The sequence below is a fragment of the Oncorhynchus nerka genome, linkage group LG22, assembly GCF_034236695.1.
Source record: "Oncorhynchus nerka isolate Pitt River linkage group LG22, Oner_Uvic_2.0, whole genome shotgun sequence".
NCBI lineage: Eukaryota > Metazoa > Chordata > Actinopteri > Salmoniformes > Salmonidae > Oncorhynchus > Oncorhynchus nerka.
In genome coordinates this window covers 102,154,666-102,171,532 of record NC_088417.1, presented here as the reverse complement: position 1 = coordinate 102,171,532, position 16,867 = coordinate 102,154,666, and the positions used below count along the sequence as shown (strand labels likewise).

Genomic DNA, 16,867 nt, shown 5'->3' with positions numbered 1-16,867 from the left:
ATGTACCGTCAAATCTTGGGTGAGAACCTCCTTCCCTCAGCCAGGGCATTGAAAATGTGTCGTGGATGGGTATTCCAGCATGACAATGACCCAAAACACACAGCCAAGGCAACAAAGGAGTGGCTCAAGAAGAAGCACATTAAGGTCCTGGAGTGGCCTAGCCTTAATCCCATAGAAAATCTGTGGAGGGAGCTGAAGGTTCGAGTTGCCAATGGTCAGCCTCGAAACCTTAATGACTTGGAGAAGATCTGCAAAGAGGAGTGGGACAAAATCCCTCCTGAGATGTGTGCAAACCTGGTGGCCAACTACAAGAAACGTCTGACCTCTGATTGCCAACAAGGGTTTTGCCACCAAGTACTAAGTCATGTTTTGCAGAGGGGGTCAAATACTTATTTTCCTCATTAAAATGCAAATCAATTCATAACATTTTTGACATGCGTATTTCTGGATTTTATTGTTGTTATTCTGTCTCTCACTGTTCAAATAAACCTACCATTAAAATTATAGACTGATCATTTATTTGCAAATGTACAAAATCAGCAGGGTATCAAATACTTTTCCCCCCTCACTTTATCTGAAATAATTGGTTGGTGAAAGTTGCATCCAGCCAATCAGAAAAGCAAGTCGAAGAAATTTCATATATTCTTGAAAGTCAGGACAAGGATCCTGCAAAGAAACATTTATTTATTTATTGTGAAAGATAGATTTAACAAGCAGTAGGCATTGAGATTTAAATGTGGAGCTTCATAGTTATGCATTAACATCATGTGCCCCCCTGCGTACCTTCAAAATGATTTGGCGACGCTCATTGTGTTTTCCCGAAAACACAGTTTCCATCATAATTTGTCGCAATAAATAAAAGTTAAACAAAAAAACGAATAGCGGATAAAAATGTAGAAAACATCAACTTATAACCTTTCCATTTACACGTCGCAAACACCTGGAAGTCTAACGTCACTTACCTTGGGGTCAGTAACAGCAAACAAAGACTCACACACATATTGACACACTAAATGCATGTTACTTTTTAGTTCGCCGATGTCTGACCAGATCGCTGACTACATGAAGAAAACAACTACAAAGAAATACATCTAGTTTAGTGAAGCACATGAAACAAGACCTGTAACTCTTTGACCAGATCTGGCTCTGAACCGTGCACTAAGCTAGGCTTCTCACACCACTCTGCAGCAGCATGATACCAGGCGTGGCCATCGCCCTGGAAACCCAACGTTGAATTGCATTGAATTCTACGTCGGGGCAGAATTTAGCATTTGAATCAGGAAGTTCCCTCTCACGCCCTCTATTTTAGGGCCACAACTAGAGTTTACATTTTTACTGAGGTCCGGACGGAAGCCAAAAACTTTCAAAATGCTATTTGGAGAAGAGTAAAAACGAGTAAAAATGACCCCGGTCATTATTACCTTGGCTGCTATAGGTTCATTCCCCTCAGTCCAGCTACAAACACGTAGCTATAGCAACTAATGTTATAAAGGGGGAGTGTGTGGGGGGGGGGGGGGGGGGGTTCACACTGACACAAAGCATCAGTAACGAAACAAAAACATTTGTAAAAAATTGGTCGTTTGTATTTTAATGTTCCCTATAAGGACGATGTTCATATTGATACATACAGTGGTTGTATTTTAATGTTCCCTATAGGGAAGATGTTCATATTGATACATACAGTGGTTGTATTTTAATGTTCCCTATAAGGAAGATGTTCATATTGATACATACAGTGGTTGTATTTTAATGTTCCCTATAGGGACGATGTTCATATTGATACATACAGTGGTTGTATTTTAATGTTCCCTATAGGGACGATGTTCATATTGATACATACAGTGGTTGTATTTTAATGTTCCCTATAGGGACGATGTTCATATTGATACATACGGTATCTTATTTTTTAAAGTTCTGATTCATTAGATCAGTACAGATTTCGTCAAGTTCGGGGAACCACAGTGCGAACCTCTCTCGGTCTCCTCTGCTTCTTCCTACATGCATTGCAGCCTCCCTCAGTCTCACCACATCACTGTATATCTCAGTAACCTCCTCTCTGTAAAGCAAAGTTATTATGAGAACTTGGTAGTATATTTTTTGCTCCTCGCCAACACACCGTCAGCAGCATCTCTAGACTAGTTGCGTATTGAGCCGACTGCGAGCTGGGTAGTTCGTTTCACGTCGCCCGCGGCCTCTGCCACGAGAGGGCGGAGTTAGCCGTTTGAGAGTGTTTAATCTGCTGCTAAAGGCAATCCTGGAGACACAGGAGAACATAAACTAACCACTGGGTCTCAATGAGGCAGGAGAACATAAACTAACCACTGGGTCTCAATGAGGCAGGAGAACATAACTAACTAACCACTGGGTCTCAATGAGGCAGGAGAACATAACGAACTAACCACTGGGTCACTAAGAGGCAGGAGAACATAACTAACTAACCACTGGGTCACTAAGAGGCAAGAGAACATAACGAACTAACCACTGGGTCTCAATGAGGCAGGAGAACATAACGAACTAACCACTGGGTCACTAAGAGGCAGGACAACATAACTAACTAACCACTGGGTCTCAATGAGGCAGGACAACATAACTAACTAACCACTGGGTCACTAAGAGGCAGGAGAACATAACTAACTAACCACTGGGTCACTAAGAGGAAGGAGAACATAAACTAACTAACCACTGGGTCACTAAGAGGCAGGAGAACATAAACTAACCACTGGGTCTCAATGAGGCAGGAGAACATAACTAACTAACCACTGGGTCTCATTGAGGCAGGAGAACATAACGAACTAACCACTGGGTCACTAAGAGGCAGGAGAACATAACTAACTAACCATTGGGTCTCAATGAGGCAGGAGAACATAACTAACTAACCACTGGGTCACTAAGAGGCAGGAGAACATAACTAACTAACCACTGGGTCACTAAGAGGCAGGAGAACATAACAAACTAACCACTGGGTGTCAATGAGGCAGGAGAACATAATGAACTAACCACTGGGTCACTAAGAGGCAGGAGAACATAACTAACTAACCACTGGGTCTCAATGAGGCAGGAGAACATAACTAACTAACCACTGGGTCACTAAGAGGCAGGAGAACATAACTAACTAACCACTGGGTCTCAATGAGGCAGGAGAACATAACTAACTAACCACTGGGTCTCAATGAGGCAGGAGAACATAACGAACTAACCACTGGGTCTCAATGAGGCAGGAGAACATAACAAACTAACCACTGGGTGTCAATGAGGCAGGAGAACATAACTAACTAACCACTGGGTCACTAAGAGGCAGGAGAACATAACGAACTAACCACTGGGTCTCATTGAGGCAGGAGAACATAATGAACTAACCACTGGGTCTCAATGAGGCAGGAGAACATAATGAACTAACCACTGGGTCACTAAGAGGCAGGAGAACATAACTAACTAACCACTGGGTCACTAAGAGGCAGGAGAACATAACTAACTAACCACTGGGTCTCATTGAGGCAGGAGAACATAATGAACTAACCACTGGGTCACTAAGAGGCAGGAGAACATAACTAACTAACCACTGGGTCTCAATGAGGCAGGAGAACATAACGAACTAACCACTGGGTCTCATTGAGGCAGGAGAACATAATGAACTAACCACTGGGTCACTAAGAGGCAGGAGAACATAACAAACTAACCACTGGGTCACTAAGAGGCAGGAGAACATAATGAACTAACCACTGGGTCACTAAGAGGCAGGAGAACATAACTAACTAACCACTGGGTCACTAAGAGGCAGGAGAACATAACTAACCACTGGGTCTCTAAGAGGTAGACGCGATTAGAACTCAAGTCAGATGAAGAATAAAAGCGTTCTGAGCTTTGATCAACGGTGGGATGAAATATGTAGATGTTGACCCGTAATAGATTATCTTTATTGTGTACAATATAGCTTTATTTTTTATTATGATTTATTTTTCAAATGAGGAAAAAAAAAAATGGCCAAGGTCCGGACCTTCGTGTCCTTATATGTAGTTACGGCCATGAACACGACAGAATGTTGTTTCTAACTTACCGGTTATCCGTACGGTTGGTCTTATTGGCGGTAGGAATGTGAGACAATATATCCACAGCAAAGTATAATTACATAGACAAAGCGCTGGTAGTGCGTTCATATTGCGAACACCTGAAGCACGCCCAGAACCATGTAAACACGTACACCAGCTCTGCTAGTCTGGGTCTCATGTGTCTCATGGGTCTGGGTCTCATGTGTCTGGGTCTCATGGGTCTCATGTGTCTGGGTCTCATGGGTCTCATGGGTCTCATGTGTCTCATGGGTCTGGGTCTCATGGGTCTCAAGCATGTATTTTGATCTACTGCACATGGTCCAGGTGATAGAAATCTGAATGTGTACACTACCAGCGCTTCGAAAAGTTGATTTAATGATACTTTCCTGTGGAAAGTCCTACCGCCAAAAGGACAAACCCCACAGACAACCATTAAAGTATGTTAAGATATTCTTTTCTGGCTTGTAAAAAGGTCGTGAACTTTCCTGATTCATAAACAGTAATTTCTGCACGACTTCGAATTCAATGCAATTTAACGTTGGGTTTCCAGGCATGTCCAGAGACTGAAGAATGGAAGTACCGTACCTATCTTTGATCTGCTTGGCAGCCTTGGAAGAAGAGGAGAGGAAGAGGAGGAGAAAGAAGAAGTGGGACCGTTAGTGCAATAGAGATATATCATAGTTAGTACAGCCATGGAGGCACGGGATTGGGTACGGGACACGGGATGGGGTACGGGAATCAGGACGGGGTACGGGCACGGGGATGGGGTACGGGCACGGGATGGGGTACGGGCACGGGATGGGGTACGGGATGGGGCACGGAATGGGGTACGGGCACGGGATGGGGTACGGGATGGGGTACGGGCACGGGATGGGGCACGGGATGGGGTACGGGATGGGGTACGGGCCGGGATGGGGTACGGGATGGGGTACGGGCACGGGGTGGGGTACGGGAACGGGGTGGGGTACGGGATGGGGTACGGGCACGGGATGGGGTACGGGAACGGGATGGGGTACATGCAGTCGGACTGGACACTCGCCAAACTAACGCACGCACACACACACACACGTATGCACGCACACAATGAGAAGCTGAGGACGGTGAACAACGTCAAACACAGAAAAAGCAGCGTGACTGTTAACTTAAGATTATGTTACTGTTTTATAGGAGAAGGAAAATCATGTGTTTGTTAGTTTAGGAGAACACTATTTCATCATAGTATCGACACTTTGAAAGTATTCCAAAACTAACCAAAGAAACTCCATGTAGTTTCACTTTAGATTGAATACAACCCATGATTGCTATACGAGGCTCCTGGCTCGTCAATCAACGTTGACCTTCATTCACTTCCTGGTTCCTCGTCAGCTGATCACATTCAAATAATGTTATTGTCTAAGGCTTACATATGGAGGGATTTCAGTGCTAACAAATTGTGTTTGAATTCCATCATTTTAGTATTTGTATTGGGACATCGAATTTGACATTTTTTGAATTTGTAATGCACAATTTAATTGAATATTCAAAATGCAATATTTATATATTCCGTTTCAATATGGTAGATATTGCATTCGTTGTCTGTGTATCCAGTTGACAAACTATAATTTCAAGTTTATGGCCTGCAAAGTACCAGGATGTTGACTCTGGTTTTGAATCTGAATTTGGAGAACGTAATTTGAAAACTGAATCTGAAACGTTGCATACATGAAACTTTGATAGACTTGATACACAGACAATGAATGCAAGATCTACCATATTGAAACTGAATATATACTATTTTGAATTTGAATATTTGAAAACCGAATGCAATATTCACTCAATTCAGTTTCAAATCGTGAAATACAAGTTCAACTGAAGAATTCTACGCTTCAATGCACACAATGCAAAAAATATATATAAAAATTCTAATTCAATATCCCATGGAATTAAAATGTCTGTTGGCACTGAAAATCACTTCATTACTTTCACACCCAATTATAAAATGTTTTTGTCCTAGCCCTAGAGAACAGCGGCCTCTACCTTAGTGAACTCATCCTCGTCTTTAATATCCAGAGCATTGTTAGCAAACTGCAGCAGCTCCACTGCACTCTTCAAGGCACTGCCGCTCTGTGTCAGTTGATGCTGTGGAACAAACAGAGGAAGACATTTCAGAAGGGTGAGCTGTTACAACACAATGTAATTGACCTTGATACCTCATGTTGAAGCTCGATTTCAATATAACTAACTAAAAGCATCCACTATATATATATATAAAAAAAATATATATAAAAAAAATATATAAAAAATAATATATATATATAAAATATATATATATAAAAATATATATAAAAAAAATATATATAAAAAATATATATATATATTAAAAATAATATATATATATATATTAAAAATAATATATATATATATTAAAAATAATATATATATATATATATTAAAAATAATATATATATTTAAATAATATATATATTTAAATAATATATATATATATATATTAAAAATAATATATATATTTAAATAATATATATATATATTAAAAATAATATATATATTTAAATAATATATATATATATATATTAAAAATAATATATATATTTAAATAATATATATATATATATATTAAAAATAATATATATATTTAAATAATATATATATATATATATTAAAAATAATATATATATTTAAATAATATATATATATATATATTAAAAATAATATATATATTTAAATAATATATATATATATATATTAAAAATAATATATATATTTAAATAATATATATATATATATATTAAAAATAATATATATATTTAAAAAATATATATTAAAAAAAATAAATAATAATAATTATATATATATATATACACATATACATATACATATATATATATACATATATACACATACATATATATATATACACATATACATATATATATAAATAAAAACACACACAGTACCAGTCAAGAGTTTGGTCACATCGACTCATTCGAAGGGTTTTTCTATATTGTGACTATTTTCTACATTTTAGAATAATAGTGAAGACATCAAAACTATGAAATAACACATATGGAATCATGTAGTAGCCAAAAAAAAGTGTTTAAACAAATCTAAATATATTTTATATTTGAGATTCTTCAAAGTAGCCATGAGGCTGAACAGGCTCTCATAACTGTCCTTCCCACAGGACAAAGTTAGCTACAAGGTCTTCTAATGGTCAGCTATCAGGAAGACGATCAGCTGCTATTGCTAAGCCTCCTCTCAAGTTCCAGGAACCCCAAGGAGAGAGGACCAGAGAGGGGGAAAGGTAACAGAGAGTACCCCAAGGAGAGAGGACCAGAGAGGGAGAAAGGTAACAGAGAGTACCCCAATGAGAGAGGACCAGAGAGGGGGAAAGGTAACAGAGAGTACCCCAAGGAGAGAGGACCAGAGAGGGGGAAAGGTAACAGAGAGTACCCCAAGGAGAGAGGACCAGAGAGGGGGAAAGGTAACAGAGAGTACCCCAAGGAGAGAGGACCAGAAAGGGGGAAAGGTAAGAGAGAGTACCCCAAGGAGAGAGGACCAGAGAGGGGGAAAGGTAACAGAGAGAACCTCAAGGAGAGAGGACCAGAGAGGGGGAAAGGTAACAGAGAGAACCCCAAGGAGAGAGGACCAGAGAGGGGGAAAGGTAACAGAGAGTACCCCAAGGAGAGAGGACCAGAGAGGGGGAAAGGTAACAGAGAGTACCCCAAGGAGAGAGGACCAGAGAGGGGTAAAGGTAACAGAGTACCCCAAGGAGAGAGGACCAGAGAGGGGGAAAGGTAACAGAGAGTACCCCAAGGAGAGAGGACCAGAGAGGGGGAAAGGTAACAGAGAGTACCCCAAGGAGAGAGGACCAGAGAGGGGGAAAGGTAACAGAGTACCCCAAGGAGAGGAGACCAGAGAGGGGGAAAAGTAACCAAACACCTGCTTGGTTTTGGGAAGGCTAGCTGAGCTCACAGTGACACAATAACATGTTGGTTCATCAGCTGAGAGACAGACTCATAACAATAGTAAATGCTGGCAAAACAGCTTAAAAGGGCAACTCTTAGAAAAAAATGAAAAACAGTTAGTCTGTTATTAAAGTTAGTCTGTTATTAAAATGCCACTGACACGTTAATAACTTTGATGAAATAAAACACAGGTGTCTGTGTTTCCATGGGTCACATGATGAACATCTGTGTTTCCATGGGTCACATGACGAACATCTGTGTTTCCATGGGTCACATGACGAACATCTGTGTTTCCATGGGTCACATGACGAACATCTGTGTTTCCATGGGTCACATGACGAACATGTGTTTCCATGGGTCACATGACGAACATCTGTGTTTCCATGGGTCAAAGACGAACATCTGTGTTTCCATGGGTCACATGACGAACATCTGTGTTTCCATGGGTCACATGACGAACATCTGTGTTTCTATGGGTCACATGATGAAAACATACACTGTGCAAAAGTTTGGTGTCACTTAGAAATTCTTGTTTTTGAAAGAAAAGCAAATTTGTTGTCCATTAAAATAACACCAAATTGATCAGAAATACAGTGTAAACATTGTTAATGTTGTAAATTATGATTGTAGCTGGAAACCTAGAAGTCCAGCATCCCGGAGTCGCCTCTTCACTGTTGACGTTGAGACTGGTGTTTTGCGGGTACTATTTAATGAAGCTGCCAGTTAAGGACTTGTGAGGCGTCTGTTTCTCAAACTAGACACTCTAATATACTTGTCCTCTTGCTCAGTTGTGCACCGGGGCCTCCCACTCCTCTTTCTATTCTGGTTAGAGACAGATTGCGCTGTTCTGTGAAGGGAGTAGTACACAGCATTGTATGAGTCGGACCGAGAATTGAACCCTGTGGAACCCCTATAGAGACTGCCAGAGGTCCAGACAACAGGCCCTCCGATTTGACACACTGAACTCTGAGAAGTAGTTGGTGAAGCAGTCATTAGAGAAACCAAGGCTGTTGAGTCTGCCGATAAGAATGCGGTGATTGACAGAGTTGAAAGCCATGGCCAGGTCCATGAAGACGGATGCACAGTACTGTCTCCTATCGATGGCGGTTATGATATCGTTTAGGACCTTGAGCGTGGCTGAGGTGCACCCGTGACCAGCCCACAAATGTTGATGCTCCAGATACTCAACTAGTCTAAAAGAAGGCCAGTTTTATTGCTTTTTTAAATCAGTACAACAGTTTTCAGCTGTGCTAACATAATTGCAAAAGGGTTTTCTAATGATCAATTAGCCTTTTAAAATGATCAACTTGGATTGGCTAACACAACGTGCCGTTGGAACACAGGAGTGATGGTTGCTGATAACGGGCCTCTGTACACCTATGTAGATATTCCATAAAAACTCTGCTGTTTCCAGCTACAGTCATTTACAACATTAACAATGTCTACACTGTATTTATGATCAATTTGATGTTGTTTTAAGGGACAAAAACCAATGTGCTTTTCTTTCAAAAACAAGGACATTTCTAAGTGACCCCAAACTTTTGAACGGTAGTGTTTCCATGGTGAGAATGAGAATGTGCGTTCAGAAACAATTTATTAGGTACATCCATCTAGTATAAAGTCGGACCCCCATTCGCCTCCAGAACAACCTGAATTATTTGAGGCTTCGGGAACATTGCTCAATTGGTATCATGGGACCTAACATCTGCCAGGAAAACATTCCCCACACCATTACACCACCAGCCTGTAACGTTGACACCGGGCAGGATGGGACCATTGACTCATGCTACTTAAACCAAATCCTGAGTCTGCCATCAGCATGACTCAACAGGAACCGGGAATGGTCGGACCAGGCAATGTTTCTCCACTCCTCATTTGTCCAGTGTTGACGTTCACGTGGCCACTGGAGTGAAACACCGTGTGGTCGTCTCCTGCAACCATCCGTGACGAGGACCGACGAGTTGTGGGTTCTGAGATGTCGTTCTGCACACCACTGTTGTCCTGCTCCATTATTTATCTGTTTGTGGCCCACCTGTTAACTTGCATGATTCTTCCTATTCATCTTCAACCTCTCATCAACCAGCTGTTTTCACACACAGGACTGCTGCTGACCGGATGTTTTGGTTTGTTGCATCATTCTCAGTAAACCCGAGAGAGACACTGTCGTGCGTGAAAAGCCCAGGAGGCCGTTTCTGAGGAACTAGAACCGGTGCACCAGGCACTGATCATACCAGGCTCAGTCACTTAGGGCACTAGTTTTGTCCGGTCTAATGTTTAATCGAACAGTAACTGAATGCCTCGATGCCTGTCTGCATGCTTTATATAACAAGCCACATGACTCCACTGTTTGCAGGAGCGAAACATTTTCATGAACAGGATGGTGTACCTAATAAACTGGCCAACGAGTGTATATTTTAATATAATATATGCCAAGTAGCAGAGGCTTTTATCCACAGTCATCTACAGTCATGCATGCATACATTTTACGTATGGGTGGTCCCGGGAATCGAACCCACTACCCTGGCATTACAAGCGCCATTCTCTACCAACTGAGTGAGTAATGAGGACCAGCATACCAGGCAGTACCAGGCAGTACCCGGCAGTACCAGGCAGTACCAGGCAGTACCCGGCAGTGGTCAACATCACAGAGGGATAAAGTGGTAATCTCTTATCTGGGGGTAATTTCAGACACTTTTTGTTTCCTGCTCAATGGATTTAGAGAGTTGGCTAGGAAACTGCAATAGCAGCATGATGACATCACACACACACCGCAGACTGCCTGAGAGAGGGGTATACACTAACCATCACACACACACACACCGCAGACTGCCTGAGAGAGGGGTATACACTAACCATCACACACACACACACCGCAGACTGCCTGAGAGAGGGGTATACACTAACCATCACACACACACAGCAGACTGCCTGAGAGAGGGGTATACACTAACCATCACACACACACCAGACTGCCTGAGAGAGGGGTATACACTAACCATCACACACACACACACACACACACACATCACACACACACACACACACACATCACACACACACACACTGCCACACACACACACACACACACACACAGCAGACTGCCTGAGAGAGGGGTATACACTAACCATCACACACACACACACACACCGCAGACTGCCTGAGAGGGGTATACACTAACCATCACACACACACACACAGCAGACTGCCTGAGAGAGGGGTATACACTAACCATCACACACACACACACACAGCAGACTGCCTCACACACACACACACAGCAGAGAGAGGGGTATACACTAACCATCACACACACACACAGCAGACTGCCTGAGAGAGGGGTATACACTAACCATCACACACACACACACAGCAGACTGCCTGAGAGAGGGGTATACACTAACCATCACACACACACACACAGCAGACTGCCTGAGAGAGGGGTATACACTAACCATCACACACACACACACAGCAGACTGCCTGAGAGAGGGGTATACACTAACCATCACACACACACAGCAGACTGCCTGAGAGAGGGGTATACACTAACCATCACACACACACACTGCCTGAGAGAGGGGTATACACTAACCATCACACACACACACACTGCCTGAGAGAGGGGTATACACTAACCATCACACACACACACACTGCCTGAGAGAGGGGTATACACTAACCATCACACACACACACACTGCCTGAGAGAGGGGTATACACACCATAACCACACACACACACACACTGCCTGAGAGAGGGGTATACACTAACCATCACACACACACACACTGCCTGAGAGAGGGGTATACACTAACCATCACACACACACACACTGCCTGAGAGAGGGGTATACACTAACCATCACACACACACACAGCAGACTGCCTGAGAGAGGGGTATACACTAACCAAGAACCACAACACACATCCATCACTACCAATATATCACACACACACACATCCATCACTACCAATATATCACACACACACACACACACACACATCCATCACTACCAATATATCACACACACACACACACACACACACACACACACACACACAGAGAGAGAGAGAGACACCCCAGGCTGGGAAGGGTGTATGGAGGCACTACAACAACACCCATAACGAACACTAGTGGTAAGGAGTGGAGTCACAGGGAGGAGGTGAGAGTCACAGGGAGGAGGTGAGAGTCCTGGAGGAGGTGATGGAGTCCTGGAGGTGGTGAGAGTCCTGGAGTGGAGGAGGTGAGAGTCCTGGAGTGGAGGAGGTGAGAGTCCTGGAGTGGAGGAGGTGAGAGTCCTGGAGTGGAGGAGGTGAGAGTCCTGGAGTGGAGGAGGTGAGAGTCCTGGAGTGGAGGAGGTGAGAGTCCTGGAGTGGAGGAGGTGAGAGTCCTGGAGTGGAGGAGGTGAGAGTCCTGGAGGAGGTGAGAGTCCTGGAGGAGTGGTGCCGGGAAAATAACCTCTCCCTCAACGTCAGCAAAACAAAGGAGCTGATCGTGGACAACAGGAGATGGGAGCACGCCCCCATCGACATCGACGGGGCCGCAGAGGAGAGGGGTCAAATGCTTCAAGTTCCTTGGCGTGCACATCACCAAGGATCTGAAATGGACCATTCACTCCAACAGCGCCTCTTCAACCTCAGGAGCACCTAAGACCCTCAAGAACATTTACAGATGCACAATTGAGAGCATCCTGTCGGCCTGTATCACTGCCTGGTACAGCAATTCCACAGTCCGCAACCGTAGGGTTCTCCAGAGGATGGTGTGGTCTGCCCAACTCATCACCGGGGGCACACTGCCTGCCCTCCAGGACACCTACAGCACTCGGTGACACAGGAAGGCCAAGAAGATGAAGGACCTCAGCCACCCGAGCCACTGCATGTTCACCCTGCTACCATCTAGAAGGTCATCAAGGACCTCAGCCACCCGAGCCACTGCCTGTTCACCCTGCTACCATCTAGAAGGTCATCAAGGACCTCAGCCACCCGAGCCACTGCCTGTTCACCCTGCTACCATCTAGAAGGTCATCAAGGACCTCAGCCACCCGAGCCACTGCCTGTTCACCCTGCTACCATCTAGAAGGCGGAGTCAGTACAGGTGCATCAAAGCAGGGGACCGAGAGACTGAGAAACAGATTCTCCAGGCCATCAGACTGTTAAATAGTCACCACTAGCCAGCCTCCGTCCAGTACCCTACCCTGAACCTTAGTTACTGTTACTAGCCGGCTACCACCCAGTACCCTGCCCTGAACCTTGGTCACTGTTAATAGCCGACTACCACCCAGTACCCTGCCCTGAATCTTAGTCACTGTTACTAGCCGACTACCACCCAGTACCCTGCCCTGAATCTTAGTCACTGTTACTAGCCGACTACCACCCAGTACCCTGCCCTGAACCTTAGTTACTGTTACTAGCCGACTACCGCCCAGTACCCTGCCCTGAATCTTAGTTACTGTTACTAGCCGGCTACCACCCAGTACCCTGCCCTGAACCTTAGTTACTGTTACTAGCCGACTACCGCCCAGTACCCTGCCCTGAACCTTAGTTACTGTTACTAGCCGGCTACCCCCTGGTTACTCAACCCTGCACCTTAGAGACTGCTGCCCAATGTACATAGTCATGGAATCACTGGTCACTTTAATACCGTTTACACACTGGTTTACTCATTTCATATGTATATACTGTATTCTAGTCATGGTTCATCCAATATACAGTGGGGCAAATAAGTATTTAGTCAGCCACCAATTGTGCAAGTTCTCCCACTTAAAAAGATGAGAGGCCTGTAATTTTCATCATAGGTGTTTGGGATCATTGTCATTCTGAAAGACCCAGCCACGTTTCATCTTCAATGCCCTTGCTGATGGAAGGAGGTTTTCACTCAAAATCTCACGATACATGGCCCCATTCATTCTTTCCAGAAAAACAGCCCCAAAGCATGATGGTTCCAACCCCATGCTTCACAGTAGGTATGGTGTTCTTTGGATGCCACTCAGCATTCTTTGTCCTCCAAACACGACAAGTTGAGTTTATACCAAAAAGTTATATTTTAGTTTCATCTGACCATATGACATTCTCCCAATCTTCTTCTGGATCATCCAAATGCTCTCTAGCAAACTTCAGACGTGCCTGGACATGTACTGGCTTAAGCAGGGGGACACGTCTGGCACTGCAGGATTTGAGTCCCTGGCGGCGTAGTGTGTTACTGATGGTAGGCTTTGTTACTTTGGTTCCAGCTCTCTGCAGGTCATTCACTAGGTCCCCCAGTGTGGTTCTGGGATTTTTGCTCACCGTTCTTGTGATCATTTTGACCTCACGGGGTGAGATCTTGCGTGGAGCCCCAGATCGAGGGAGATTATCAGTGGTCTTGTATGTCTTCCATTTCCTAATAATTGCTCCCACAGTTGATTTCTTCAAACCAAGCTGCTTACCTATTGCAGATTCAGTCTTTCCAGCCTGGTGCAGGTCTACAATTTTGTTTCTGGTGTCCTTTGACAGCTCTTTGGTCTTGGCCATAGTGGAGTTTGGAGTGTGACTGTTTGAGGTTGTGGACAGGTGTCTTTTATACTGATAACAAGTTCAAACAGGTGCCATTAATACAGGTAACGAGTGGAGGACAGAGGAGCCTCTTAAAGAAGAAGTTACAGGTTGTGAGAGCCAGAAATCTTGCTTGTTTTTAGGTGACCAAATACTTATTTTCCACCATAATTTGCAAATAAATTCATTAAAAATCCTACAATGTGATTTTCTGGATTTTTTCTTCTCATTTTGTCTGTCATAGTTGAAGTGTACCTATGATGAAAATTACAGGCCTCTCTCATCTTTTTAAGTGGGAGAACTTGCACAATTGGTGGCTGACATTACTTTTTTGCCCCACTGTACCAACATAGTTGGCATCTATATTATTCGCAGCAGTCTATTTACCACCACAAACCGATGCTGGCACTAAGACTAAATACTATTTTATCCCACTGTATACACAATCCCCGGCCAGTATGTTCGGAGGGATCCATTTTTCTATACCTACAGACAGTGAGTCGTGGTTTGCTATATAAAGCAGTAAGCCGTCGAGAAATTCAGTTACTGTTCCATTGAACGTTAGAATTGTGTAAAACTAGTGACCTACAAGGGCTTTGAGCGTGGTGTGATCGTCGGTGCCAGGCACGCCTGATCCAGTACCTCAGACTCGGGACTAGATGGGTGAATCTAATAAACTGGCCAGTGAGTGTATACGTATACACTACATGATCAATAGTATGTGGCCATCTGCTCGTCAAACATCTCATTCCATAATCATGGGCATTAGTATGGAGTTGGTCTCCCTCCCCTTTGCTGCTATAACAGCCTCCACTCTTCTGGGAAGACTTTCCACTAGATGTTGGAACATTGCTGCTATAACAGCCTCCACTCTTCTGGGAAGGCTTTCCACTAGATGTTGGAACATTGCTGCTATAACAGCCTCCACTCTTCTGGAAAGGCTTTCCACTAGATGTTGGAACATTGCTGCTATAACAGCCTCCACTCTTCTGGGAAGGCTTTCCACTAGATGTTGGAACATCGCTGCGGGGACTTGCTTCCATTCAGCCACAAGAGCATTAGTGAGGTAGGGCACTGATGCTGGGCCCTTAGGGCTGGCTCGTAGTCTGCGTTTCAATTCACCCCAAAGGTGTATAGTACCTGTAGATCCTGTGCCTTCATGACCCCTTCCTGTTTGAAGGTGTTGGGTTAGGGTGAGGGGTCAGGTACTTGTAGTTCCTGTGTCTTCTAGGCCCCTTCCTGTTTGATGGTGTTGGGTTAGGGGTCAGGTACCTGTAGTTCCCGTGTCTTCTTGGCCCCTTCCTGTTTGATGCTGTTGGGTTAGGGGTCAGGTACCTGTAGTTCCTGTGTCTTCTTGGCCCCTTCCTGTTTGATGGTGTTGGGTTAGGGGTCAGGGGTTAGGTACCTGCAGTTCCTGTGTCTTCTTGGCCCCTTCCTGTTTGATGGTGTTGATCATACTCTCCTTCATCTCAACCAGGATGGTGAATAACCTGTCAAACTCCTCCTCCAGGTCGGACACTGCCTGTGGGGAGTTCACCTTGGAAAAATCACACACACACATACATATATTGATTATCCTCTGAACCCAGAACCATATCTCTGCATCACAAGAGTCTGTAGATGGATCAATATTTGGTAAATGGAAATTACTGTACAAGATTGTAATAACATACAGCAATAATAATGTTGATATGTTTAATGTAATTGACTGAGTGTTATGTATATATGGGGTAGCCTAGTGGTTAGAGTGTAGAGGTGGCAGGTAGCCTAGTGGTTAGAGTGTAGAGGCGGCAGGTAGCCTAGTGGTTAGAGTGTAGAGGTGGCAGGGTAGCCTAGTGGTTAGAGTGTAGAGGTGGCAGGTAGCCTAGTGGTTAGAGTGTAGAGGTGGCAGGTAGCCTAGTGGTTAGAGTGTAGAGGCGGTAGGGTAGCCTAGTGGTTAGAGTGTAGAGGAGGTAGGGTAGCCTAGTGGTTAGAGTGTAGAGGAGGTAGGGTAGCCTAGTGGTTAGAGTGTAGAGGAGGTAGGGTGGCCTAGTGGTTAGAGTGTAGAGGAGGCAGGTAGCCTAGTGGTTAGAGTGTAGAGGAGGTAGGGTAGCCTAGTGGTTAGAGTGTAGAGGAGGTAGGGTAGCCTAGTGGTTAGAGTGTAGGGGCGGCAGGGTACCCTAGTGGTTAGAGTGTAGGGGCGGCAGGGTAGCCTAGTGGTTAGAGTGTAGAGGCGGCAGGGTGGCCTAGTGGTTAGAGTGTAGAGGAGGTAGGGTGGCCTAGTGGTTAGAGTGTAGAGGAGGCAGGTAGCCTAGTGGTTAGAGTGTAGGGGCGGCAGGGTACCCTA

General features: G+C 44.1%; 1 protein-coding gene across 3 annotated transcripts in view; it reads right to left on the bottom strand.

Annotated features, from left to right (window-relative positions):
• LOC115116353 (fibronectin type III and SPRY domain containing 1-like) overlaps window positions 1–16,867 on the bottom strand; it is a 94,301-nt gene that overhangs the window by 47,485 nt on the left and 29,949 nt on the right. For all 3 annotated transcript variants that reach the window (XM_029644830.2, XM_029644826.2, XM_029644828.2), the window contains exons 3-5: window positions 15,947–16,078; window positions 6,063–6,164; window positions 4,632–4,654 (exon numbers count right to left, since the gene is read on the bottom strand). In XM_029644830.2, the coding sequence (XP_029500690.2) occupies window positions 4,632–4,654; window positions 6,063–6,164; window positions 15,947–16,078 (257 nt within the window). The remainder of the gene's footprint in view (window positions 1–4,631; window positions 4,655–6,062; window positions 6,165–15,946; window positions 16,079–16,867) is intronic.